This window comes from Lepisosteus oculatus, chromosome 8, assembly GCF_040954835.1.
Source record: "Lepisosteus oculatus isolate fLepOcu1 chromosome 8, fLepOcu1.hap2, whole genome shotgun sequence".
Classification (NCBI taxonomy): Eukaryota; Metazoa; Chordata; class Actinopteri; order Semionotiformes; family Lepisosteidae; genus Lepisosteus; species Lepisosteus oculatus.
Window position 1 is genome coordinate 5,612,631 of NC_090703.1, and position 27,275 is coordinate 5,639,905.

Genomic DNA, 27,275 nt, shown 5'->3' on the forward strand with positions numbered 1-27,275 from the left:
TTCAAACACCTTGGTGATGGAAGCCCTTTATTTAACCCTTGACATCCCCGCTGTCTGATTGTTAGCAATGTACCCTTGCTGCTGGTCACCTCTGAAACAACTTCTGTCAAGCTTGGGATTTGGAGATTTGGGCAGCCTTCAGGTTCCGACAAACTCCTTTTTCATCAAGCAGGTGACCATCACAAGAAGAAATTGGCTACACAGCCCTTTTTACTAAAACCCTTGGTGTGGGAAAAAAGATAAGCCTTGTGCAGCAGTGAAGTGACGAGAACTGACACTCTTGATTCTGTTCAGTCCAACGGCCTTGTGTCACGTTTACACCAATGTGATCCTTCTGAGAAGCCTGTTCCCACTGATCCTTTACAAGTATAAGTGCACTTGCTTTACTGCAATAATAACGGCTGTCAGACTGCCCTTGATGTTTATTTCTCTTCGAAAGAATAGAAAGAAAAACTAATAACAGAAAAAAGTCCTCATAACATCATTTCGAATTGCAGAAATGATGTGCAGACTGAGAATGCTTAATAGTATTAGCAATATAAAAGCCACAGTTGTCATTCTATGGGAATCATAATGAATTTGTTTCTTAATTAGACAGAAACTAATCTGCAATCCACTTTGTTATTAGTTTAACAGTCGTGACTGTGAGGGGAACTTGGTTATTAGTTTGCTGATGTGAAACTTAGTCCTATAAATTATGTCGCGTATTATTTCTACATCAATTATCAGTTATTTCTCATTTCCCATTTGTTTGCTACACGATAAAATACAAATTCTGCCGTATTGCTAAGTATCAGTATATATATAAAAAATTTCAAAGAGCTGTTAAGACAGTAGACCCAGTCAAATTACCACAATTAAGAAAATGACATGCAAATTTGATTATAATGAGCATATTCTGCATAATCCCATCAAGTTTCAGCTTGTCCTTGCCAACTGTGGTAAAATGAATAAGGTATAATAACAACCTTTCTCTGTTTCATGAATTGTTTACAGTATGTGGACTATAACATATGAGTTAAAACAAAAATAAACATTTATATCCTTCTAAAAGATTCCTTTTGAAGTTACTTTAAAAAAATGCATTTCTCAGTCAATATGTGCTCAGTCCCGATGAAGATTTATACAAGGTTTCTTCGCTTTAACACTAACAGTAAGGCATTCGTTGAATTGCGTTGCTAGAACTTAAAATATAAACTTACTCTTCCAAACAGTTAACAACATCCTCTGAAAGGGTGACTTGCTTCACAACCTGGATACCAGAGCATGCTGAGAATCCAGGCTCGTGTTAAAAAGAGAGAGGTTTAGACAGTCTTCCCGAGTCACAGTTCACTATGCTGTGTGTCCCGGTTTTGAACTGCCTTGTATACAAGGTCTTCCTCCATTTTGCTCTCTGGACCCCGTGTCCATGCTGAGTGCTCTGCTCTCCCTGCACTCTGCCAGCCAGGCCCATGTCTGCAGAGACCGTAGCGGCCCTGCTCCGTGAGACGAGGCCGTGGCTCAGTCTCGTTGTCAGGGGCTCACGTGTCTGAGACACGGGTTCCCAAGCTCCCTTCTTTCGGAGGGCAGTGCAGGACAGGCCAGCAGGCCGGAGGGATTAACGAGTTTGGGTCAAACTGTTTTTTTGTCTGCTGCCTCCTTTCAGACTTCGGCTCATTATTTTCACAGAGAGTGCATCACGGGGTCATTGTCACCATTTGTGTAACTGCGGGTTCCTGAAGTACCGATTACTCTCTGTGTAGCTTTAGCTTTGTTTTCTTTTTTAAAAAGGGGAACAACCTTCGGACAGAAAGTTTCTTAACTCGGGGCTTTAATTGTCTTTCACAGGCAAACACATACAGCTCTAGTTCTGTAATTCTACACTGTGAATTACTGTGATACTGAAATAAAGTCTTGAAACAGACTGACCCGCTTTATTGCAGTCAGCCCATTTAAAAGATGATGTGAATGGAAACTGAAAGAATACAGTAGTTGGGACACATACTGTAATGAAAGAGCTGATTTTGTCCTTCGTGACAAGGTATCTAAACCAAGGACCAAAGCATCTCAAATACGTTGTTCTGAGGATTAGGGTTTTTTTTCCTATTTCCTATGAGAAGAGCATTATACCTATTGAGTATCATCTTCTTACGGATCAGATTAAGCAAGTCGGTTCCACGTGATTTGGCTTCATTCTGAGACTAAAGTCATGTCATTAGTTTTGCAGTTCCAGTTTCTGTATATCAGCTAACTAGCCGGAGCTTCATGCTGAGACACACACTCTTGCACATCCTCCCACCTTCCTCTCCCATGTGAGATCTTCTAAAAAAACCATGGGCCTCAAATTTCAGGGGACTCTCTACGGACTCTCTTCCATAAAATGTATTAACAGAATCGCTGCTCCCAGTAAGTGATAAGCAGAAGTCTCTCTTCCCTTCCCTGTCAGCCCAGTTTCAGAAATATGCTCAACTGCGGATTCTTAATTTTTATAAAGCTGAAACATGATATTGTTTCGATTGACCAAAGTCAAAGACTCACCAAACGGTTGGTGTGGGAAACAAGGGAGAAGTCTATTACAACAGAAAGCAGAACCGGCAAAATATTTTACTAGCGAGGGTTTATGTGACTTAGTGAACATTTCGTGATAAAACAGTTTTCAAGTTTATTGATAAACAAAGAAAATACAAAAGACATTTTAACCACTCTGAAGGGCCAACAATTCAAAAACGAAAGAATTATACAAAAAATAAGCTATGGATTTATTTATACTTTAGTTATTTACTTACATTACAAATACGGATGCGAAAATCATGCGACCCGCATACACAACAGCACTGGCATCCCTGAATGGGGACACGATAGATAAAAGCAGATCCCCGAGGATATTCAGGGCTCCTCTAGAAAACACCCGAGACCTAACTTCCATCTTTCGATGTCAAACGCCATGTGTTCATTCAGCGCTGAAGCGTATCAAACATAAAAACTTTACACTTTGCACTTTACAAAAGGATCGGGATCAGTGACCATATATACATAGGTACAGACTGGGATTATACGGGATCAGAGGCGCCCGGAGTCACTGTGTTTCCTCAGGAACGCTTTCGTAGTGAGGTGAGCGCTGCTCTCGATCCTGGGGGAGGCGGGCTGGGCTGGGGATCCCTCATCTATGAAGCTCTCATGGTTGCCAGAGTCCACACCCGAGTCCGCTGTGGAGTCGTCGCCCTTCGGCCCGGCCTCGCGGTCCTTCTCGGCCGCATCCATGGCGACTTCCACGTGCTCGGGCTGGACCGGCCCCGGCTCCTGCCCCCCCTTCGCTGGCGGCTGGAGAGCGGGCGTCTGGGTCTGCCGCCCCCTCGCCTGGAGGCAGCGGAACAAGAGGCGCAGGTCCTGGCGGAACTTGGAGCTCATGCCCACGTATATGAAGGGGTTGTAGAAGCTGGCGGACTTGGCTAAGAGGCTGGCCAGCACGCTGGTGAGGGGAGGGACCTGGTACCCCCACGCGGACCACATGGAGATGACGGCATAGGGGGACCAGGCGAGCAGGAAGGCCGTGCACACCACAAATGAGACCTGCAGGGGGGAAAGGAGGGAGAAGCCGTGCCAGTGTCAAGGAAGGACGCTGGGAATCCTGCACTGCAATGACGCCGGGAGGCACTGGGGTGATGATTCAATGCCGTTGAGCACTTCAGCTTGGTAAACTGATATTTCTAATTTGCATGGATCATCCTCTAAAGACTTTTCCATCACTTTATGACTCTGCACTTGTCTACACTAATATTGGGGGTTTGCCCAGGCTTGAATTTGATCTAAGCCTTTTTTTTAAATTTCATCTGCTGCTAATACAGTATTTGCTGAGCCTCCAAATATTGTATTATCAGCAAACATCACTAGTTTACTAACTGTAGCAGTGGTCCTAATACAGACCCCTGTGGTACTCCACTAATTGCATCATTCCAATGTGCTGAGTTAGTAAGCTTTTTCAACTGAATAAACACTATGTAATCAGTGTTACCACCACTGTGTGATACACTTCGAGACTTTGCTTATTCAAATCCAGTTAAGGTGTTCCCTCCCTTAAAGGTACCCGCACGATCCTATAGTTGGAGAAGAAATGGTTTATCCCTCTTAATAAAGAAGCCAGAGGCCCAGGCAGTGTGGAGATAGGATTGCCTGGTAAAGAACTCGGTGAGAGCAGGCAGCTCACAATCACTCCTGCTTGGTGTCTTACCCGTGTAATACTGCGCTCCATGTGTCTCTGGCGCTCGCTGACGTCTCCTCCACGCGTTGACTTGTGACTTGACCTGACCATCCGGATGATGGACACGTAGGAGAAGACCATGATGATTACTGGCACAAAGAAGTTGAAGAAGAAGATGCCGATGACGTAACACTTGTAAGACAGAGAGATCCCGGCCCTTGCCCAGTCGATCTCACATGTTCCATACTTGCGGGCTGTAAAGAAAAACAGAATGCTGCAAAAATGCTCTAAAACCGGAGAAGATGGGGTGTTACTGTTTTTAGCAGCTTCAGTTCGTGCACACAACCAGCATTACTTCGTCTCATTCCTCCCAATTGAATTCAAAGCTGTTAAAAAGGTTTTGTTGATTTAACCACTTTAAGGTGCTTTTCCTGGTGTTGCTGGGAAGCAGCATGATAGCACATATTTGAAAAGAAAGCCTGTCTCTCATGGGAGATGAAAGCCTGTGTGATTGTGTCCGCAGTGATATAGCCGAGGTTATGACTGTTCACACACACTCGGTAAATACCTTCCCGGGAGAACAGCGGGAATGATCTGTGCCGAAATGAGAGTGATGCTCCAAAAATACAACGGAATATCTAATTTATTATCAGTAAGTCCAATATTGCAAATAAAGGAGTATGTGCACTCCACACAGAAGATGACCTACGCCGGAAGTGAACCCCAAGACTTTGAGACAGCATAACAAACCGTCACACCACAGTGCTGCACACAATGAAATATACCCCCATTTCAATCTGGATTATTTCATGTGTGAGCAGTCAATGGTTTAATTTACAAAAACAATCCCAAGTAAGATTATTCAACAGCATTCTCCACTAATACATTTATTGTAATTATTAATGCAAAGTCATTCTTGAAATTTTTATTTGGGAGGCACTAACCGATGCTCATGATTTTTTTTTAATTATGGATTTAAATTTAAATGATGGACTTCTCTTCTCTGGAGTGTTAAAAATGACACATCACTGCACTGCCAGATTCCCGTGAGAGGGGACAGGCCAGCCCCTCTGCTGATTGTCCTACCTCTGTAACTGCCCCAGCCCAGCAGAGGGGCTCCAGCCCAGAAGAGAGCCCAGAGCCAGGCTGCAGCAATGACAAGCCCCACACTGCGCTTGTTGACTCTGTAGGCTGTAGAGAAAACACGACCATGAGCAAACCTCGCTTGCATAACAATCAATTCATGGACTGCAGATCGACATAGACTTGACAGCTGGACGTTTTGTGGTTAACTAGCCAATAGAGGTGAACGAAAACGCCCCACAGTGGTTCTTTATTGAAGAAATGGGTGCTTAAGGAACATGTGAAGATTTGTTATTCCTAATGTGGCGTGTATCCATAGCAATAAATCATTCCGTACACATAAATATATATATATATTTTGCCCTATTATGAAAAATATACCCTTTCTGATGTTTAACAAACATAAATTAACCCGGGGCTGTACCTTTTAATGGAAACACCCCGAGAATGAGATGTCTTACACTGGAGGGGCCGTGTGACAGCGTTGCCTTGATAATCCTGTCAGCACCTTTAATAACAAAGCCTCAGCGAGACCTGGACAAGCTCCAGCTTGGCAGGAGCCTGGCATACCTTGGTGAGCCTGGCATCCTTTGATGTATCGGATGACACTGATGGCTGTCAGTGTATTGATGCTGATCAGACCGAAGAGCAATATCAGGAATCCGTCCACCTGGCAAAGACACAGCCCTCTCAGATTAGGATGAAGAATGAGACCTGAGCCAGTCTTCTGCAGTAATTCCTCAACACTACATCACTGCCCCCCGGCAGTACCGCAGAGCACACACAATCACAGGGCCAACTGGTGTTGAAAGATAAAGCATCGCTGCGCTGGAATGTCTCCCAGTCGTTTTTGTAGCTGAATTTATTTATTCAACAGCTAATGATGGAGAAAAGCCTGCACATCATGATGCTCAGGTGCTGTACATTAAAATTTAGCTTCAATCTAAATTCTCAATTAATCACCATTAGAAGCATAAGGATAATGACTGGACAGATTCCACAGTTCTCAGGAAAAACATACCTTGCAAATACAAAACAAGTGTTGTTAATTATAATTTTAAACAATGCAGCAAGCATGGGAATAAAGTAATCCTAATTGTATTTTAAGACTGTTCAATATCAGTTCAATAACAGGGTAAACAACCCAGTTTAATATCAGGTCTGATTGACATTCTCCCATTCTTGTCTTTATCATCATGAATAATATTAATTGATCTTGAGATCATGATTAGCTTCTTACTAACATCATATATTTTAACATACTAAATGTCTGATATTTTCAGGTTTTATTGAAAAACTAGATTAAAATGGATTTTTCTACCCAGAATATTCAGATTTCAAAATCTGCCGGCATGCTTAATACATACTCATATAGCTTACTGTATATTACATACATTACAATGTATACATGTATAATTATGTATATTGTGTTTACCTTGCAGGTCCATATAGTCTTTATGATAAATCCATCCTCTCTAAACACATTAAAAACCTCAAGAATCCCTCTTGAGTATCCAAAGATTGAAATGCTGGCATCTGAGACGGCCAGGTTGAAAGTGAGATAGTCCTGTGGTTCCAGAGTTTGTCTCTGCTTGGCCATGAGGAAAATCACGACACCGTTCCCAATCCAAGAAAGCCATCCTGGGAAAACGCACAGCAAAGAACAGTTGGGACATAACCAAGAGGGGCACCCGGACAGTCAGTGATGGGATGCTGAACAGATCCTGATCGTCTTTGATGTGTAACTCATCTGAAACATTCACACACTGAAACACCAGTGTAGGGGTGTGCACCACAGGTCCTGGAGAGCCAATGTCTTTTGGATTTCTTTCCAGTTGAGCTCTGAAGGGTTTAACTGGTGCATGCAATTGTCTAATTAGGCGTTGACATGGTTTCCACATCACTGCTCATTAACCAGTTAAAGGTGCCTATTCGAATCCTGGAGCACTATGTCTCTCTAGGAGCTGGGCAGACCACCACATCAGTCTATACTGTACCATCCATACAACTTCTAGCCTGTTTATCCAGTACAGGGCTGTTGGGGAGTTGGAGCCTATCTCAGCAAGCAACAGGCGCAAGACAGGGTACGGCCTGGACAGGACACCAGTCAGTGTATGCATTTCTACAATTTCATTTAGGAACCAGAAACGGTTCATGATAGCTCTTCAACAATCACGAACAATCATTTCTTTACAAGTAGATTTAAAGGTTACTCTTGACTGAAATCCACCTGAAACATTATGTGTTATGTATATAGAGTCTTTTAAAAATAAATGCTCATAGAATAGCAGAATAGCACAATCTGTCAATCTGTTTAAAATGAGAATAATCACCATCGTCAAAAACGTACAATAAAAAGGTTACTGTCAGCCTACATGAGAATGAATTGATACTTGAAATAATCACCAAGAATAACCTATTATTGTTTTTGGAATAAAAACGTTATTTCAACGTTAATCATATTGTATTTCTAAAAAAAATAATGATGAAGTAAATTAATAACATAATTCCAAAGGCAAGCACGATATGACAGAAAAAAATGGTATTTACTCACCTAAAGTTACCAGATAGATACCGATGGCGGTTTCCCCTTCTTCGGAGACCCTGTACACCGTCATATTGCTCAGATACATATTGGAGCGATCCATCAGCACCCCTTCCATCGTGGACCTCAATGACTCAACCCAGCCGCAGCCCCAGAGAGACTGTCACGCCACTCGGAGACACCAGCGCCACGGGTACGCGCCGACCCTCGCTGTTTAAATCGTGGCTCTAGCAACAGCTTGCGTGACGCACGGAGTAGTATCCACCTGTCCTAAATCTGGCCTTCAGCTTTCAGTGTCTGGACTAAGGACGGAGGAGGGGGGGAGACGAGTCGAAATGCAAGGCATTTTCTCGCAACCTTTAATCTTGTTAGATTTCAATTGCATTTTGGATGCCGCTGGTTCCCTCGTTGTAATCAGTTTATGGACTTATGCTGTGATAGGTAGCATGAAGCAATCCTCTTACGGAGCCAGACGCTCCCGGGTTCCAAGGTGCAGAGCCCACCGGGGGTATCTTGTGAAGAGCCCACACGTGACGACCGCCAGCCGCCTTCGCACAAGATGGTGGTGGGCAGCTGGCGAAGCGCGGTGACCCTTCAGGGAATCACGTCTGCCACACTGTCCTCGGTGCAGACCTTTGGTGGCTTACTGTAGCTGCCATTGCCAGACCTCAAGCAGACGCGAGACCACCCTGACTAAATGAATCTGATTTATCTGCCCCAAAACAAACGCCCTTTAACTTACATGACCATCCTCTAAAAGTTGAAGCTCGTTGGATGTTTATCCTATAAAAATGTGCTTCGAAGAGAATACGTCTTTAAGAAATAAAGCAACAATAGTACCTTAGTTACCAAGCCTGATTTTTTCCGTGCTCTGTAATGAAGGGAAAAAAAAACCACATTTTCACCAAAGTAGGGATCTCACAGTGTCCTGCAAAACGGACACTACATAACTTTTTTTTTTTGTGTATTCAAGTAAAGCCTCGGTCTGGGAGCAATGAACAACACGTTCATAGGCAGGAAAAAAGACTGAAGGCTGTTGTCATTTCCAGACCTCTTTTTGTCTCGGTGCCGACCAGTGGCAGAGCGCGAGAGGACCCGTGTGACCCTCCAGATGAAACGGGGGCACAGCTCACATGAACAGGAGCGAAAGAAGAAAGACGAAGTTATGGTTTGAAAAGAAGGGGGGGTCAGCCATGACACCTGCCTTCGGTTCCTTCACAGGACTTCATGCTGCGCTGGTCCCTAATTGCTTAATTACCCAAGGGGCTGCAGAGCACTTGGAACACTACAGCAAAGGGCTTTCTCGGAGACACATCTTCCAATTGTTTTCCAACAAATCCAATATGGCACTAAATCTATCTGTCCCGAACGAGTCTATATCTTAGACGATAGGTAGAATTGTGCACCGAGTTTCACATATTTATATGGTGTAACAAAGACCACCAATTTTCAAACTTCTGTACTCACTGAGTGTGAGAGAAGAACGATTGTCAAAATGTCAGTTTGTCAAAAACCCAATATGGTGACCAATCCATGTAATCAACAGGTGTAACTTTCCCCTGACAAGGTAGTCCATATGACTTTAGAGTCCTGCCAAATAATTAATAACCCATCTAATAACCCAGAACCCGTGCAGTTTAGTCCCCTAATTACAATACTTTCTTGAATATACAGTAAATGTTTTGTTCTTAAGTGCTTTTCATTCCTAAACATTACTAAGCAATTTACTTACAGTATAAGAGTTAGATAGATAAGACTTTATTGATCCCGAAGGGAAATTGATGTTACAGCAGCCCAAGACAAGCAAAAAAAAAACAGACATCAGGATAGACAACAATTTTTGAATACGTACACTAATACAAAATAAATATAAAATAAATAAAAATAAACACATAGGTGTGTGCAAAATATGATCATGGTCACTGTAAAAGCAATAAAATATGTGCAAAATGTGCATAGGTATATACAGATTGAGTGTCCAAAAAGTACAATGGAGCAACATGCTGTCCATAGACGAGCAGATGAAGGGCTAACAGTCCCAGCCCAGGGCAGCGTTATGCACACCGAAGCTGATCGACTTCATTAACCCCTGAAGTGCTGCACCTACCTGGGTGATGTGAGGAAGCCATTGTGTGCTGGAAATGAAATCAGAAATGACTTCCCCAACTGACATAGGGGGGAACTCAGTGGCTGCGCTGTGCAAGCACAAATTGTGGATTTTAGCCAGGACACAGAGGTTAACATTCCTGTGTATGAACAATGTTGTGGGATCTTTAATGACCAAGTAGTCAGGACCTTGACTTCCGATCCTCTCCTGCAGAAGCTCCCCACACTGAGACCCAGGTTCAGAAGTGCTGGCCCAGATGGAAGGCTGCCACCTACTGGACCACCACATCACTAACACCAACATGCAGGAGTTTCGAGAACTCCCATCTGAATGCAGTCCAGGCCAGGGCTTGATTTGTTTCTGTTTATGTAAACATAAGACTAAAAGATGGTAATTCTCCTGTCATCAAGAGTGTGTGGGCACACAAAAAAAAAAAAAACTCTGGCAACTTTAAATTCCTTGATCACAACGTAGCACTGTCAAAGGCCAAACCAGAGGATTATCCATATCCCACATCTAAATGCAATGAAATTCAGACTTCTGTTTCTTATCATATGAAAATCAGTTATTTGGTGAGATAGAATTACAGTTTCTTTCAGCAGTTATATATTTTTACTTATTATCTGTCAGTTTTGGCAAGATATCAGACAGGAAACCTAATATATGCGCTCTCTAATGCAGCATAATCCAACTCATTTATTGCAGATAATTAGAATTCTAAATTTCAAGGTAATATCTTCTACTTTAATTAAAATATAGTGTTAGAATAACGAGCTTTAGAAATTAAAAAAAAACTTTTTGAGTTCAGTGCGAACTACGACAGATTCTTAACATATTCACACTTGATGAACAGACTGATTTAGGTCGAATATCCGGGTGTGACAGTGATTTAATGAGCTGAACTACAAATACTGTTCCAAAACCTATTTAAACTTGTCAGCATTAGAGAGTAAACAAGCCTTTATTACAGCACGTACACCCAGGTGTACATTCAATATTTTTGGATAGAAACAAATCAAAAAGTATAAAAGACTTGCATGAAACTGAAGTCATATATAATGGAACATCTGTCAAAAATGTTATATACGTTATAAAAATGTATGATGGGCAAAAGAATCAGAGGTTCTCCTGATGACATGGTATAAGGGGTTTTCCTCCTTCAATGCCCAGTGGCAGTCAAGGTGACCTTCATAAGCTTTACAAAGTCTCTGAGGCTTTGTGAAACTACCAGGCAACTGATAAACATACAGAAAAAAAACAGGGTTACTTTTTAGCATTTATTTTCAAGATATTTTCAGGGTATTAATAAACATGCACACCATATACATTCTGTAGAAATATATTTGTTTGATCCTGTTTTGGTATGGATATATTCAGGACTCCTTTTCATATCGATGAATTTCATGTCCATTTCACAAATTTCATACCTGAGCTCTCCTTGCTATGCAAACAATTAAGTTTAAGTTACAGTTCATGGGTATGAATAAATTAGGGGGTTACTGTATGTGAATCAGTGAATTATCATTCAGTGGCACCGAGACAGGGACTGACCAAATCTGCATTGTTGAGCTGTTAACGCCTGAACGGGTCTGATTCTTTGCTGTAATATTCAGGACACTGATCAGTGGAAGCATACTGTCTTTTGAATTTCTAAAAAAGCCTTTTCAGTTGATAAAAATAAACTATAATACAAAAACCTAATCATGTTAAATCTCAAGAGAAATTGTTTTCTTTTGCATTTTGCATAAAATGCAAATTTGATAAGACAGCCAAAGTAAACTGCAGTGTTCTCATTTTTTACAAAGACATATTTTCATCAAGCAAATGACAGTTAACCCAGGCTGACTAGATACTGATCTGATTGGGAGTCTAGTTCTCTGAATAAATGATGTGTTTGGGAATGAAAGTCCCACACAAAGGGAGATATTTCCACAGATAATATAGTTAAACCAGGTATCTGTCAAAATGGCATACACCTGAAAGCCCAGTGTAAACATGATTTTTCAAGCCTGTCATCAGGAATGAGAAAGGCTTCCTCAAACCACATACTGTGTGGGGGGAAAAACACAAAATAAACTAGAAGGCAAAGCTTTGTATGGCTGTTAATAAACTTTAATTGCTTCATGTACAGTATACAGAAATGGAAGTAAGCAAAGCATTTAAAATAGCAAAGTTTATTAAATATGATCAAATAAGAGGAATACCATCAACTCAGGTCCTACAGGGGAGTTCTAGGATACTGTGGCATGATGTTGACAGTAGTCTGGTGTGTTCAGAATTCAGTGAACACTGGGAAAGGCGCCGAGATACTGTTCCTATTTCTGCCCAAGTTGAGATAACTGCAAATCGAGAAGCCAAAGCAAAATTAGATACAGCAGAGCAGTACATTCTGCACAGTGATGATAGACCGATTCCACGATGAAGGTCAGGGATTCTAGCAGGTGGCCCTACCTGTTTAAGAAACTGGGAGGCGTTGAAGAGCTCGCTGCAGCCATACATCACACGTTTGCCTGGCTTAGTCTGCGAAAACAGGGTCCACAGCATAAGGCCTTAAAGTAAGAGGGCTCTTCGTCAAGCTTTCTGAGCATGAAGTACCTGAAGCTGTTAAAATCAATACCCCGGCTTCTTTCAATAAATGGCTGCATGAGATCCTTGGATCAATTAACTACGAATTAACAAATGAGCTAGACGGGCCGAATGGCCTCCTGTTTTTTTGTGACCTTTATGTTTGCATTTTAGGAAATATGGCTGATCTCGCATCTACAGGTTGGTCGTTTGTGATCCTGTGCCGAATATGATCCAAGATTTACAGTTTTTGTTCACGATTCTAAAAAAAAAACAATTAAAAAAACAACCTTAAAATCAATAGAAAATACTAAGAAAAGTTATGCGAACTGAAATCATAAATCGCTCAGTCATGACATAATGCATCTCCTGTATATATCAGCCCCCTATTAAATGGATTTCAGATACTGCCATTATCTCCTCTGTGCTGCCCTTGTTGCAGTGCAATGCAAATCAGTTATTACTCGAATGGTGAATTCTGTAAAATAACATTTACCTTGGCATAGTCAACAAGATTTTGATATTCAATATAATTTCCTCCACCGACCACAAACACAATTGCCTGGAAAAAAAATGGTTTTAATACTGTAATACAGCAACATGGCACTCAATAAAAAAGAAAATTGGAAGGTATTTTCATTGCATTGTATATATAGATAATCTTCCTCCGATTTACAATTTTAACAATTTAAAAACTAAAAACATTCTTTTGATACTAATAAGCAGATAATTAAATAATATGATAAGCTTGCTCCCAGAACAGGAATGCAAGAAAAATACAATAATACTGTCAGAAATGCATAAACATGAGGTATTTAAAATATCTTTCAGAAAAACAAGTATGTCCTAATCGCTCGATAAACGTTTTGCTGTGTTTAAGAACAGGGCTGCAGATAGCTTACACCCACAAGCCAATCAAGAGCGATCTGAGAAGTGATCTGGCACAGGAACTAAGCCACTGCTCAGTCAGGAAACATCAGGCAGGCCAAAGAGCAGTGAGTCCTGACCCAGTGCCACCTGCTCAGCACTAACATGGATCAACGTAATGCTGCTTATAGGATTTGGCACTCCATGACCAGCGCTTGATGGCGTCACTAGGTCACTGTCCTGAAATACTTTGCCACAGATTTTAGGATGCTGAACTAAAAAACATGCATGTACAGTATGTACGCAGTTCACTTAACACAAGCCTTCAAGGGGCATTAATCAAGAGCTACGGATCTGAGTGAGTTCAGGAAATGAATGAAGGAAGAAAAAGAAGGGAATGGGGAAAAGGGGGGCTTTAAGTACATTTTTCTTCCATTTCAGCTGGTTTATAGAGGTCCAGATAAAAATCTCATGATAAAACAGCAGCCTATAGATTATCATCATCTTAATTGTGATGCCATTACGAATATGCACTACATATATATATGATGGAGAAAGATGGACAGATTGATTCAACAGTCTTTCAATGAGATGCGAGAGAGATTTACAGACCAGCATCTGACCAGGAAACAACACTTAGTTTGACTCACCTCCTGGAATGGATTCTTGTTTCTTGGGATTGAACTAGAAATAAAAACAGATGCTGAAGGATTCTTATTGCAGAGATTATGATTGATGATCCTACATCCTGTGCAGGCATATGATTTTCTTTTTATGTTCACTCATCTGGTCTTACTCTAGTGCTGACACAGTTAAATGAACTGTATGCATCTGACTGGACTGAAGTTAGAAGCACCCCCAACATAGACCCCATGAATGGTTGCAAAAGAGACAATCAGGTTTGCACTTGCAGTTAAAGAGCTAAATTCCCCTCAGTAACAGCACAGCTCTATTGGAATTTTAATCTAGTCTCCAACTAGATTAGGTTTGTCTGTCCAAGATCACTCAAGCTCATTGATTAAGTTTCAGTTATATGTAATTCTTTCATCTGTTTCAATTAGCTACTCCTCGACATCAAGCACTATACCATCCTTTGAATGCTGGTAATCATGTACGAGATAGTCCAGAGAAGACATCCTTCATAAAGTCTGTAAATTCTACAGGTCTGAGAGCTGATTTAATTAACAAAAGTTTCATTTGTGCTTAACATATCCTGAAAAATTTGTAGCTGCAAAGCCTCATTCCCAGAGCAGTGACACGTATTGAAAAACAAAATGCACATGAAACGTAGATCAATAAACAGTGGTCAACAGATCAATAAATTAAGCTGAAGCAGTCAAGGCACAGTAGCTTCAATGGGTTATTTGGAACAGTTTCTCCCTAATGACAAGCCCTGACAATATTTCCTTTGGGTATCTTTAAACATTGCAATACTTTAATCATCAACCAGAAAATCTTATATACGACCTTGATCAGAAAAACAAATAAATTTTCCCATGGCTATTTTGCACTGAACTGTAATTCAATGAATATAATGAGATGTACAGGATCATTGAATTATGACTTTGGACACTGACTGTAAGTGTTTTTAATATTAGTAAAGAAACATATAATTTTATGGTTAACATTTTCCATCAAACACTATCAAATATCATTCAGTTGAGTTGTCTACACTTAAACCTATACAGGGGCTGACACATTTTCAACAATTTTCAACCAAGTTAAAAGAGAAGCAATACTAAACAGTAAAGACATATGTCCATTCTGCTAATTGTGTGCTTACAGCTGTTACAATAGCCAAGGAAGGCTAATAATTTACATCTCCTGGGGTCAACCCAGTCCAACAAGAACTGCTACAACTGTGGTGCTTCACGCATATAATGATTTTGGATAATTGATGTGTTGAAAACTGAACGTTTTCACTGACGTTTGAGGGATCATTTAAATGTGATCGGTATGTAAGAGCTGCCAGGAGCTGTGTCGACAAATGGAAATGAATGTAATCTGCACCTGACTTTCGACACGAGCATCTGAGGGGTAATTCAGCGCAATGTTTTGTGAATGAGGCTGGAGATCCCTTCCAGCACCGGACCGCTTCTTTCTCCAAGAAAAACGCAGTTACTTATATTCTGTTCTGTTACGTCTCTAAATCATTTGAGCTCCGTTTGCTCTCCTAGGGGAAGGGCACACATTACAAAGCCCAATGCCAATTAAGTGTTTTCTGAATTAAAGGAATCATCAGGAACAACCTTTGATTGCAAAGGTGTGCTGCTGCAAACCCGAGTTCCTCCAGCTTCTTCAAACCAAACCAATGTCCTTGCAAACATCTCTCTTTCATTACCTAACCCACCACACAGGGAACAGGCCCCATTTGTAAAACCCTGCACTTGGGAAGTCAGATGATGCTAAATTACATAAAAATATTATTTCATGAATCTCGATTCATGGGGAAAAAAAACGTGACACTCAGATTATGTGGTTTTTATGAGTTTCAAACATGACACGGCTTTGAAATAACAGACGTGGATAAATGTACTTACAGATAATGCCGTATGTTATACATAAACCCATTAAAAGCAACGCTGAATTAGGCAAACAGATCTTATTTAACGTCACAATGCCAGACTGTCATTTTACTTCTGAGCTGGCATTTACTTGCAATCCAAAGATTTGACAACAAATTAAGAGGCGATTTTCTTGTTATGCACAGGGTAGATCTTCAATATGATGGAAACAAAAAAAACCAAACAATCTGAACGAAAAGTACATTATGTCTTACCAACAGATTTGTTGGTTTTCATTACAGCTCAGCTCTTTACTTAACTGAATATTTTAAACTGATTATGCTCAAAGTTTGGACATCTATTTATTTATTTATTAATTTATTTATGATACACAGCAGATAAAGAGCTCCGACATAACTGAATACAATGGAAGATTTCAAATTAATCCTATGTCCTACTATGTCAATTAAAGGTTACATCATGTACTGTGAGAGCTCAGGTGAAATGAGAGCCAGCAGGCGTGCAGGACATCAGGGCTGGGGCTGGGAACACCACTGTTAAAACCACAAAGTCATCTGGAATTGGATACATGCTGACCAAGGATTCTTTAATGTAATTATATATTTAATTATTGATCAGAATTTTTTTTAAATAAAACTGTTATATTTTTATGATCATCTTAATTTGGATCATGGTCTGAATAAGGGCTTGACGTTTTTGTATGAACTTTAAGTTTAGAGAGCTCCTGTGCTATGTACTGCCAAAGGCTTCGCAGAGCAATGATCTCTTACCTTTCACTGCCACGCAGCATTTTTGGGTCAAAATATCTGTAGTCATCTGTTTCCTGTCAGGGAAAAAATATGTTTAAGAACTGCAAACACTAGAAAACATAAAGAACTATTTATATTATGTAGATTTACTTAAAGCACTGATATACACCTCCAGCACTCTTTACTGAACAGGACAGAAGACTGTGAAAAATGAATATCAAGACATGTTGCAATTCTGGATCATCAAGTACAGCCATCAGTGAAACAGTTAGAAGTTTGCTGGAAAATAAATTTGAATAACTGAGCACAAGTGGGTACAAAAATGCAATTCAAAAAGTTTTATCAACAATAACCTTCAGTGCGACAAGGTACAGTTGCATTTTATCATGAAAATAAAGACGTTTTTATATTATTCATATTAAACTCATGTTAAAATGTTCATATCAAAAACAGTTCATATTTTAGATTTTGTATATACAGTATGACACTTTTGTTTAGGGAAGGCCAGCTCTTTTAATGAACACTTTATAAAGACGTGGTCTAATTTCATTTTGACCCCTTAAGCATCTGATTTCCTCAGTTAAGTATGAGAGACTATTTGCAATCAAAATCCCCAACAGCCTGTACCTCTTTAAGTCCACCATTGGCCACTCTTGACCAATTGAATCAATTAACATACTATATCAATCACAAGTCACACGGTCTGTGTTTTTATAATTCTACAATTCGATAATTTAAAAACTAGCAGATAACAGCTTTGCAGTACCAGAATTTACTGTCTATTTTATAGAATTATGTAGCATGACCAGTGAAATATGCATGACCAGTGTTACGAAAACAGCACAAACGTAAGACAACAAGATTTAGAGTTTAGGTAAAAATAAATTAAATAAAAACCATTTAATTTGAAAAAATCTCACTGAAAATAATAGCTACATCAATTAACAGAGAAATACAAAGATGGGATTTAGGATAATTAGGTTATGGAGTCTCATACTAACTAAGCACTAGATAACACCATTACACTTTGCGCAACAACAAAACCAAGGAAGAGACTGCCTGAGAGCAGGGGTGGCCCAGGTGGACTGGCTGACATCCAAAATACATTGACATTTTGGAGCTGCTAATGGAAATCTCTCCCTAATTCCTAGGACCAGGGTAGATTTCCCTAACCCCCATGAACTGAAGCAGGAAACCCCATGACCACAATCAGTCCTCCCCACTTGCATACCTTCATATGAGAAGAAATAGTTTCCAGTCAGGCTGGTGAAAGAGCAGCTTGCACTCTACTCCAACTGTGAAATGCTCCAGATTTTTTAGCTATCGGCTTACAAAGGCAGACCTGCATTAACTGTCGAAACGCAGATTTTGATATAAAATCTGAGCTGGCTTTATTAAACTGGGAGAAGAATGGCATTGTTTTGGTACAAAACACGACAGATCACATTTAGCTGCAGGGTCGCTGGATTTAGGAAGCTGCTGAATTTGTGCTTTTTCTACTCGTCCTGGACGAACAATCCATGCATTGTGTAGGCAGCCGTAATTTCAGAAGCTGAGAAAATGATAACATCATTACAGCTAACTCACCTTTTAGGATAATTTTCAGTCAGAAACTTGATATTTTAGCACACACTATGCTCTCCAAAACAGTCCCCCCCCCTCATTAAACAGAAAAACAGAAAGAGAATTCAGAAGCATCTTCAACTTCTATAATGGATTGATGTTGCTTTTTATAAGGAATCTGATCACCAGGGACCTGGGCATTGCCAGCATTCATTCAGCAACACGTCTTTGGCAGGGCTGTCTCTGCAGGTGACACACAAATCACACCAGAGACATGCACAAAAAGGGTCCACAGAGCTCTCCACATAGGTCTAAATCTCATTGCCAATCGTCATCGGCCTCGCCATGCTGGTAATAAATAAGAGTTCCCCTTAGAAAAACTCATTCCAGCTCCCATTTTTCTCACTCTGAAAGACTAAAGGCTGATGCATGTTCTTTCAAGAAAGGTTTAATGGAAACTTCACGGCGAGGGAATTCAACAACTGTGTCAGTTTTCCGAAACGCTTAGATTGAGGTTTTTTTTTTTTTGAGGTTACAAACATCATGTTGTTTCAGCTGAGAGACACCAATGACTTAACACTTACCACAACAACTAAGTCTGACCTGATGTGGTTTCTTTATTAGTTGTGCTGAAACGCTTGCATATGTTTATGTACAAGTACATTTTACAACCTGGGTTCACGTGAACTGCTTTAAGTTCCTACCAGTTCACAAAAAACAGGATGTAAATAAGAATCTGGGCTGCTGTTTGTGCTTAGCTAAATGTCCAACACAGCATTCCAAAGACCACACTTTTAACTCCTGTATAAAACAGTTGTCATGTGTTGTCATACAAACTGGATTAACCATTGTGTAGGTCATGGGATTCATGAACATCCACTTCCCACTAATTCCAGTTATAACTCATCGAAATGCCACAGTTCACATGGATATGCCCTCCCTCCCCCAAAAAGGAGTGCATCATTATATTTCTAAACCCTCTCCCAGGTGGTAAGTGAATGAAGGAAGCCCCTTTGCACAGACAGACCACCTTGTTTGTGGTTAAATAACATCAGTTGACATGCACTGACGAGTACAAAAGCAGAGCAGCAGGGTGCAGCAGTGGTTAAGATTTTGATCTTGTAACTAGAAGGTTCTGGGTTCAAACCCCAGGTGAGGTTATAGCCCTCAGCAAGGCACTTCACGCACACAGCTTCAGTAAAATGCCACCTGTATAAAGTGGTACCAATGTAAGACGCTTTGTATACAAGTGCTACATAAAATTAAGCCTAAAGAATACAGCTGCTCTTTTCTGCTAAAACCTAAACTTGGAAAATGCAGCCTTGTATGAGCTGAAAAAAGGCTTGGCTGTTAAAGAAATCACTGTGAAAAATGATATCCTTATTTATCTAAGGGGAACACTGCTTGGCCAAGGAAATAGTCATTACTGCTTTGGAATTCCAGCTCAATAAAGGAGAAAGAAAATCTGGGGGGTGGCTAGGGGTGTTGTCATTTAAAGGATCTGATCTAAAATCAGACCTTTCAAAACGCCAAGGTGCATGCAGCAGACAGCCTTCGAACGCATGTGAAACATCCGACTTATAGCAGCTTTAAAAAATTCCAAATAAATGGAGTTCCTTAACCAAACTAATTAACACATTATAATTCATAACATCTGCAATTTCCCTCAGGGGATCAATAAAGTATCCATCTGTTACTCATTCTAATTTGCTTATGCTTGTTTACAAGTGAAAGCTGTTTTATCCTACGTTGGGGGCATCTGGATATCCAGCTTCCGATCTCAAAAGCAGTTTTAACCAGCATTTGCTTTTTCAAAAAAAGAACAGGCCCCGATGTTTCTACTGAATTATTTGCACAAAAATCAACACTAGATAACCAAAATGATTTTTTTTATTATAACAAGCTGAATGTCTTCATTTACTCACTAAATGGGGTTACTAACTGCCTCAACCTAGTAAAAAGTTTTTCTTTGAAATATTTTTAAATTCCCAGTACAATGATTTTTGATTTTTAGTAATATGTCAACTTTTTTTCTGTTTTTCACAGCAGCCAGGTTAAAATACCCATTACAACACATCCACACATCTGCTAAGCTCAAAATGTAAAATAAACAAACAACTGCTAATGAAAGATTCTGCTGCTTTGAGCACGGCTCCTGACATGTCTCACTGGGCACTCCTGTAGGAAAAAATGGCTTCAGTACCATACTATGAGCTCCTAGACTTCACTGACCGTCTTTTTGGGGTTTTTCTGCTCTATACATTACATGGAATAGCCTTTCCCTGATAACTAGTACATTTAGAATAATAAGGAATTTGCCACTTCATTAATTATGTTTAATTAGGTTTGTTACAGAAAGTCATTAGCAGGCCATGATCAGCACTGACGAATAGGAAGATTCACTCTTTGAATGAAGAGGTTATTGAAGAATTACTGCTTTGCGAATTAATTCATGGAAATCTTGCATCACTCTCTCATTCAAATTGCTAAAAGAGCCGTATTAATATCCAATATTATGCACACGTGCAAAAGAAGGCTTGCTTTCACACAGGAGCGCAGTGCACAACAACTTCCAGAAACTTACAGGATTGCATTTCATGTCCATTAGGTTATCCAGAATGCGAGCCACTGGCAGGTTCTGCAAAACAATAAGGGTAAACTGTCAGGGTGAACTTGTGCTGCCTGTTGCAAATTTAAAACACTTACACACACACAGTCTATTTCACCAACATCTAAACACCAGATCAAAACAAGCAACAAAATCAACAAAGTGTCTGAAGGCTGCTAATGTCCGGTCAGGGTTGGAGCAACCAATACACCCAGCCAGTGTGGTACTGGAATAGGGGAGGAAACTGAAGCACCTGGAAAAACCCAACAGCAGAATGGGCAGAGCATGCAAACTCCACACAGTGTCAGAATGAAATTCAGGATCCAGGACCTGTGAGGCTGTTAGTGACGGCAGAACAAAATTATTATTTAGGAACTATCAGCACAGTATAGCAAAAACAGATTTGACACCATGCATTCCTTGTAATTTTACGGCAATAAGTAAAAGCTTCATTTGCTGTGGGTGGAAAAATACAGCTCCTCTGACACTACTCACATGCTGCTTCAGGACTAAATTTTTCACCCCTTCCATGACGAACTGGGAGCCTGTATTCATTACCCTTGAAATTAGGCTAAGAAAAAGACAGGAGAGTTAATAATACTGATTGGCTCTGTTCTACAAAACTGCTTAATTAGATGAGAGAGAAGTGTGTGTAAAACTCATGCTACTAGAATGAAAACACCTGTAACAACACAAAGGGTGCCATGAATTGATTAATATTTAAATACTGATCAGCTGGCACAGTCATGCAGCCAGAGTGTCAACAGGAAGTTTTCAGGTAAGCATTTGATACCAAGAACAGGCTGTGCTGTGAGTCTCTCAAAAATAAGATTTCAGACACACTGGAAAAAAAAAACTATAAACCATAACAGTAGTTAATAAACTACAAGTCTCTATAAACTATACCAGTATGAACTTTGCTGGCAGGATGCCTTCAGAGCTTTCAAGCTCTGGGACAGAATGCTGCACAGGAACATGGAACAAAGCCCACTACTTCCCAATGTAGGATGATTGTTTTAGGAGTTTAAGAAAAAACAAGGTCCTAACTTACTAAACGTTTGATTCCATTAGTCGATTGATTTTGGCTGTGTGGAAAAAATAAGGCAAGAGACTCCTAATTGCTTGCAGCAGACAGAGCACTCGGAGGACGTTAATGGCACTGGCCTTACTCGCTGATCTGAGTGAAGCCAATGTCTTACCCCATTGGTTTAGTTCCACTGTTCCCATAACTAGCGGGTGTGGCAGCCATCTTGGTAAACGCTCTGGGGAAAAGCCACAGAAATAGACTTATTAACATTTGGTGCTTACAATAACTTAATAAATTTGAAAACTTTTCAAAAGATGCATTTTATTGTGCTATCAATGTTAATATTACAGTGTGAAAACTAGCAAATATGTTTTGTGCATATTCCGCAAAATAAGTAAAGTGTTGGATTGGAGAAGCATTGTCTGCAGAATTGCAATTCATAATAATGCGTGTTTAAATTGAAACAGAGTTACAACAAAGGGCTGAATGATCAAATTAAGGAGATGCAATTGGTGGAGTACCACAGGGATCTGTGCTAGGACCACTGCTTTTCCCAATTTATATCAATGATCTAGATTTTGGTATATTTTGTCATGTTGGCAGATAATTAGGAGAATTACCAAACACTATAGAATTAGGAAATAAAATTCAAAATGATTTAGATCAAATTCAATACTGAGCAAGCTCTTGGTAGTTGGGATTTCACATAGACAACTGCATGATTATGTATGCAGGTAGCAAAATAAAACTATAAATACAAAATGGGACATGTTGGGCACAGTAAGCAATAAAAAGTTAACCAAATGTTAGGATATATATTTAAAAGAGTATATATCCTCAGTGTGTTTAAAATAAATAATACTAAAACAGTATAATGCACTAGTAAGACCTTATTTAGAATATGGTGTACAATTATTGTCACCACATTATAGAAAGACATTACAGAAAGATCTGTAATGTGTCCAGAGAATAGCAACCAGATACCTTCTGGGGGTTTATGTCCTACACAGACAGGCTGAAGGAACCAAATCATCTTGGTCTTGAAAAAAGAAGATTGAGAAGGGACCTGATCCACTTATTAAAAATTAAAAGCCCAGAAGATTTCTTCAGAATGCACAATAAAACATAGAACAATGTTCCAAACCTTACTGCTGAACATACCTTGGCTTTTTCAAAGAAAGGGCTGGATGTCATCCTTGGATCAATTAGCTACTAAATACCAAATGTGCAAGCTGGGCCGTTTTAACTGTTCCCATGTTCTTATAATGATGCCATTAATGATCATCAGTATTCAAAGAAAAGCCAAGGGAAATTATGAGCTAGCCTAACATAAAACAGAGTATAATGACTAAGAAAAGTATAGTTGTGTAACATTGCATAGTAGAACTTTCTGTTCAGATGCTCAACAGAATACGGTCTTTATTTGTAGTAATTTGTTGTATACTGTTCTTATTTATATTAATACAGTATATAATCGAAATTCTAACAAAAGTAGATTGCCTTTCACAAAAAAGTAGCACTTAATTTAATGGTAAAACGGATTACCATTTTGATGCTGTTATAAAAGCTGAAAATACACTTAGTTTTAATAGTTAAGTAGTGAATATTAGTTAACATGCAGATGATATAAACCTAAATGACAACAGCAAAGATCTAGTTGAAATTATTTCAATTTTTAAACTTTCAATTTTTTAATCTACTGTAAAATAATCCTCAGGTAAACCAGTCACAGCCTTAATTGCTTTGGAATGCTGGGCGCCTGTTTTATATACGAGAAAGTGAGATCAAATTCTGAATTTGAAAAAGGGAAGTGATAAACAATCGGAAAACAGAGCTGTTACTAGTCCCACAAGGCCTGGAGTTGTAGAATACAGGTACAGAAATATTCCTGTTTATTTCGCTCAGGGACCTGAGCCACACATAAGCTACAACAGTATAGCGTGTAGCTGATCTGGAAATGCCTGGGGAGGGGAGGGGGATGTCTGAACCTGGAGCTGATGTCTGGGGCTGAACAGGCACCGCTACTGCAGAACCTCAGTCTCACCAACTTCAACTTGCACAAATTGCTCAGACCTCAATTCAGAAGAGTAAAACAAGAACGCTCGCACACACTGGAAACGGAACTAAACACACGAGAGAAGAACGGAAAACAAAAAGCCGTTTGAGCAAACTTACTTCCACTGCTTGATGTAGTTTAGTGGAGCAAGGTTGCATCCAGCATCTGTCAGAGCCCTCTTGTACTGTTCCAGATCAGTCTACAAAAAACCCACTCAGTCATGGCCACAGACTCAAAGGCACAGGCAACTGTTCAGGTACACTAGAGGTGGGTTCACATTCTTTCACTGATTCACATTTAGTTTGCAGTATTACAAAGTTACAAAGAAGCAACAATAAATGTTCCATAATGTGCTGTGTAAATGTGCGCTTCTAACTCAGAATGGAAAAGAAATTTGGCATCGCAAGCAGTAATTCACTGCAACAAAACAAATAGAGGGCTCATTCTCAGGAGTTCAGCCCATCGCTCTTGTGCAACACAGGGAATAGGATATTATTTTACATGTTCCATATTATTTCTCCTTTGATCTTGCTTGACTTCAGTTGCCAGATACCCACCTAAAGAGACAATCAGCCCCAGTATCGATCAACAACACTGTTGATCAACAACACAGTATCGATCAACAAGACATCACTTTACATTATGAGCCGTTTTACCCAGCAGAAAGACAAAACACAAGGACACTAGCCCTCACAGCACATGTAAAAGAAAACTGCTGGGAAGAATAAATAACACTCTACAGCTGGGGTCTCCAGTCCTGGCCCCCAAATCACTAACTGACTGATCAGCATAAATCGCCTGCTTCATGGTCTTTGAGAGCTGCCCGTTTCTTTTCCAAACGTTCTCTAAATGACTAAATTTAACTGTACCACAGTTACACCATCAAGAAAGAGAACATGCTAAAAGTCTCTTTCTATTCTTTGCAACTATTGCTGTAATGTTACAAAAAGATGTACATCATTTCAAAGTGATTAAAATGTTTTAATTAATATGGATCTATTACTTCATTTATTCCTAATGAGAAATTTCCTGAAAGAGAAGACATTGTTAGAACTGTAACTGTAACTTTTAAGTTACATGCACATTTGTTACTTAGAACTCACTGCAAATTGTTAAATAAAGTCTCCATATGAGTGCTTTATTTGCAGGACATTCACCTTCATATAAACACAGAAAAGATCAGAAAAAAAGAAAACAATCAAAGTATTGTTAAGCGCTTCAAAATTGTTGCTATGCATACTCTTTCAGTCAGATCATTTAAAAATAAAATAATAAAACAGTAACTTTTTTCAAAGAAAACTGGAAATGAAGATTGTAGAGGAAAATAGTTTCACAAGACAGATTAATGGATAAGAATGTTTATTCAATCGCACCATGAACATGATAATGTTCAGACGGCAACAATGCCGAGCCAGCACTTATCGGGGGGCTGCACTGCAGATCTGGGGGTGACGCTTGCCCCTGCTGTGCCTGTACTGAACAACTGAGGAGCGTAAGTGGTTTAAAAGTTGTACCTCAGTGGGAGGCTGCTGGGATGTTATGTAGTAGATCAGGAAAAGCCTCATTTTGTCTTCAGGAGTTCCAGCTGTGGGAGGACAAAGCACACACCCTTTAAAGAGTCCTTATCCTGAGCAATGATATGTTTAGATTACCGTGTACAGGCGCTTGCAATGCCTTGTTTCAAAAACACAGAATATGTATTAAGTGTTCCAGATCACAACATTGTCACCAGCAAAATACTTTCTCCTCCCCACCTGCTATTTAAACCAGCCATGGATTGTTTTCCTATGGCAACACAATAGAAAACAGGAACTTATGACAATCTATCTCCTTGCTTTCCCACGTCCTTATGGAGAAATGGGATTGAAATAATGGGGGCCTAAGGGGAGAAAGAGGGAATTTTTTGCAAGAGAGACCAGTAATTGCCATGGTTAAAAGTCTGTTTTCTCTAATTACTGAACGGATCTTAATGAGCTTAATGGACACTGACTGACAATCATTCTGCAGCTGCTAATGTGGTCCAGTGGGCAGTGGAGAGGAAGTTTCTGTAGAGAAGAATGGCTAACAGGGAAAACAAAGCTGCTAAAACAATGTTTCACACAAACGCAGTTTCATCCACAGATGGGACACAAGAACCAACAGAAAAAAGGATAAACCTCTAATCTGAGATCACTACTGTATGCCCTTCTTTTTCTACAAGACATATATGACATGTAATTCATCTCAGAATGCCTAAACCAGAAAATAGATGCAGATGCAATAGATGCAAAAATCAGAAGTGTTGTGACTTTGCAAATTCACTGTTAGACTTTACATTTCATTCTTTTGTAAAAGTATACAGTCCAATAAGGAAGAGACCATTTTACAGGCTATCTTTTGGAAAATGGTACTAAACACTATTATCAGTAAAACAGCAATAAATGCCAGCCAGGAAGGCATGCTCCTTCAGCAGATAGGCAGTGAAACCTCTCAACACCTCTTTTTTGACATCTAGACAATGATGCATATTGAAGTTTTCAAAAAGTCACACTAGTTAAGGTACCACACTAGTACCATTAAAGTACTTAGGATTTCTCTGGTCCAAAAAAAAAAACAAAAAAAAGAACATTAGTATGGTTAATTTTATCAAAAACATAATGAGTAGCAAGTACATATCTTTATATTTGTATTTGCTCATTAAATAAGAAACTACAGTCCTTGGAATTTCAATTCTGCTCTTGTGGGGGTTGAAAACACGCCTTGATACAATAACGCCTTGCCTAGGGCTGCTTCATCTTAGGGCTCCATATACACTTGTATAAAAGAATGTGTGCCTGTCTGGGGCGCACACACAGGCAGGGTGGAAACACCCAGAACACACTCAGCAAAGGCTGCAATTGCTTATCCTGCTGCTACTCATGCTAAAGGCAAAATGCAAAGGAAAAATGAGTGTGTGGCCAGTAAGAGTGTGGCACGATGCACATGGTTACAACTTAGCTGGCGTGGTTTGTAATCGCTCATCTGAGAACATCTCAGCCCCCCAGAAGGAGCCAGGGCCTGGCCAGTCCTGGCAGGTGTAGCTCCTTCCAACCTCCTGCCTCGGGAGCAGAGAACTTATCCACTCGAGCTCTGGCTGAATGAATCGGTGTGCTGCTAGATCTGATGTTTTTCTTCTGGAACAATCATTTTCAAATAAACCCCTTGGATTTTAAATTCTCCTCTGTGGTAAAAATATCAGCAACACCATTAACAATACCCCAGTCCAGCCTTCATACGTCGCTCATGTGTAAGAAATAGCGCTCCTGGGAATGGATTCCCGTTAAACCCAGGCTATAAATACCTTTAATAGAGCCGATTCCCACAGCGCTACTTCTTCTGGAATACATCCCTCAGTGCTGAGCGAGGCAATGTGGTATTCAAATTT

At 39.9% G+C, this 27,275-nt stretch overlaps 2 protein-coding genes across 2 annotated transcripts in view; both read right to left on the reverse strand.

The window, feature by feature from the left end:
* Positions 1 to 2,690: 2,690 nt before the first annotated feature.
* Positions 2,691 to 8,583, reverse strand: opn6b (opsin 6, group member b). Its single transcript, XM_069192941.1, has 6 exons — positions 7,815 to 8,583; positions 6,696 to 6,901; positions 5,831 to 5,930; positions 5,264 to 5,368; positions 4,208 to 4,431; positions 2,691 to 3,549 (listed from the first exon to the last, which is right to left on the reverse strand). Exons 1-6 carry the CDS (start codon positions 7,921 to 7,923, stop codon positions 3,040 to 3,042), a joined length of 1,254 nt encoding a protein of 417 aa, XP_069049042.1. The 5' UTR covers positions 7,924 to 8,583; the 3' UTR covers positions 2,691 to 3,039.
* Positions 8,584 to 12,002: 3,419 nt separating this feature from the next.
* The window catches only part of scfd1 (sec1 family domain containing 1), a 41,258-nt gene continuing 25,985 nt past the window's right edge, over positions 12,003 to 27,275 (reverse strand). The window contains exons 16-25 of the mRNA XM_006632166.3: positions 25,387 to 25,457; positions 23,992 to 24,071; positions 21,989 to 22,051; positions 21,285 to 21,360; positions 20,766 to 20,819; positions 16,640 to 16,692; positions 13,995 to 14,028; positions 12,974 to 13,039; positions 12,364 to 12,432; positions 12,003 to 12,251 (exon numbers count right to left, since the gene is read on the reverse strand). Of these exons, the coding sequence (XP_006632229.1) occupies positions 12,228 to 12,251; positions 12,364 to 12,432; positions 12,974 to 13,039; positions 13,995 to 14,028; positions 16,640 to 16,692; positions 20,766 to 20,819; positions 21,285 to 21,360; positions 21,989 to 22,051; positions 23,992 to 24,071; positions 25,387 to 25,457 (590 nt within the window). The 3' untranslated portion in view covers positions 12,003 to 12,227. The remainder of the gene's footprint in view (positions 12,252 to 12,363; positions 12,433 to 12,973; positions 13,040 to 13,994; positions 14,029 to 16,639; positions 16,693 to 20,765; positions 20,820 to 21,284; positions 21,361 to 21,988; positions 22,052 to 23,991; positions 24,072 to 25,386; positions 25,458 to 27,275) is intronic.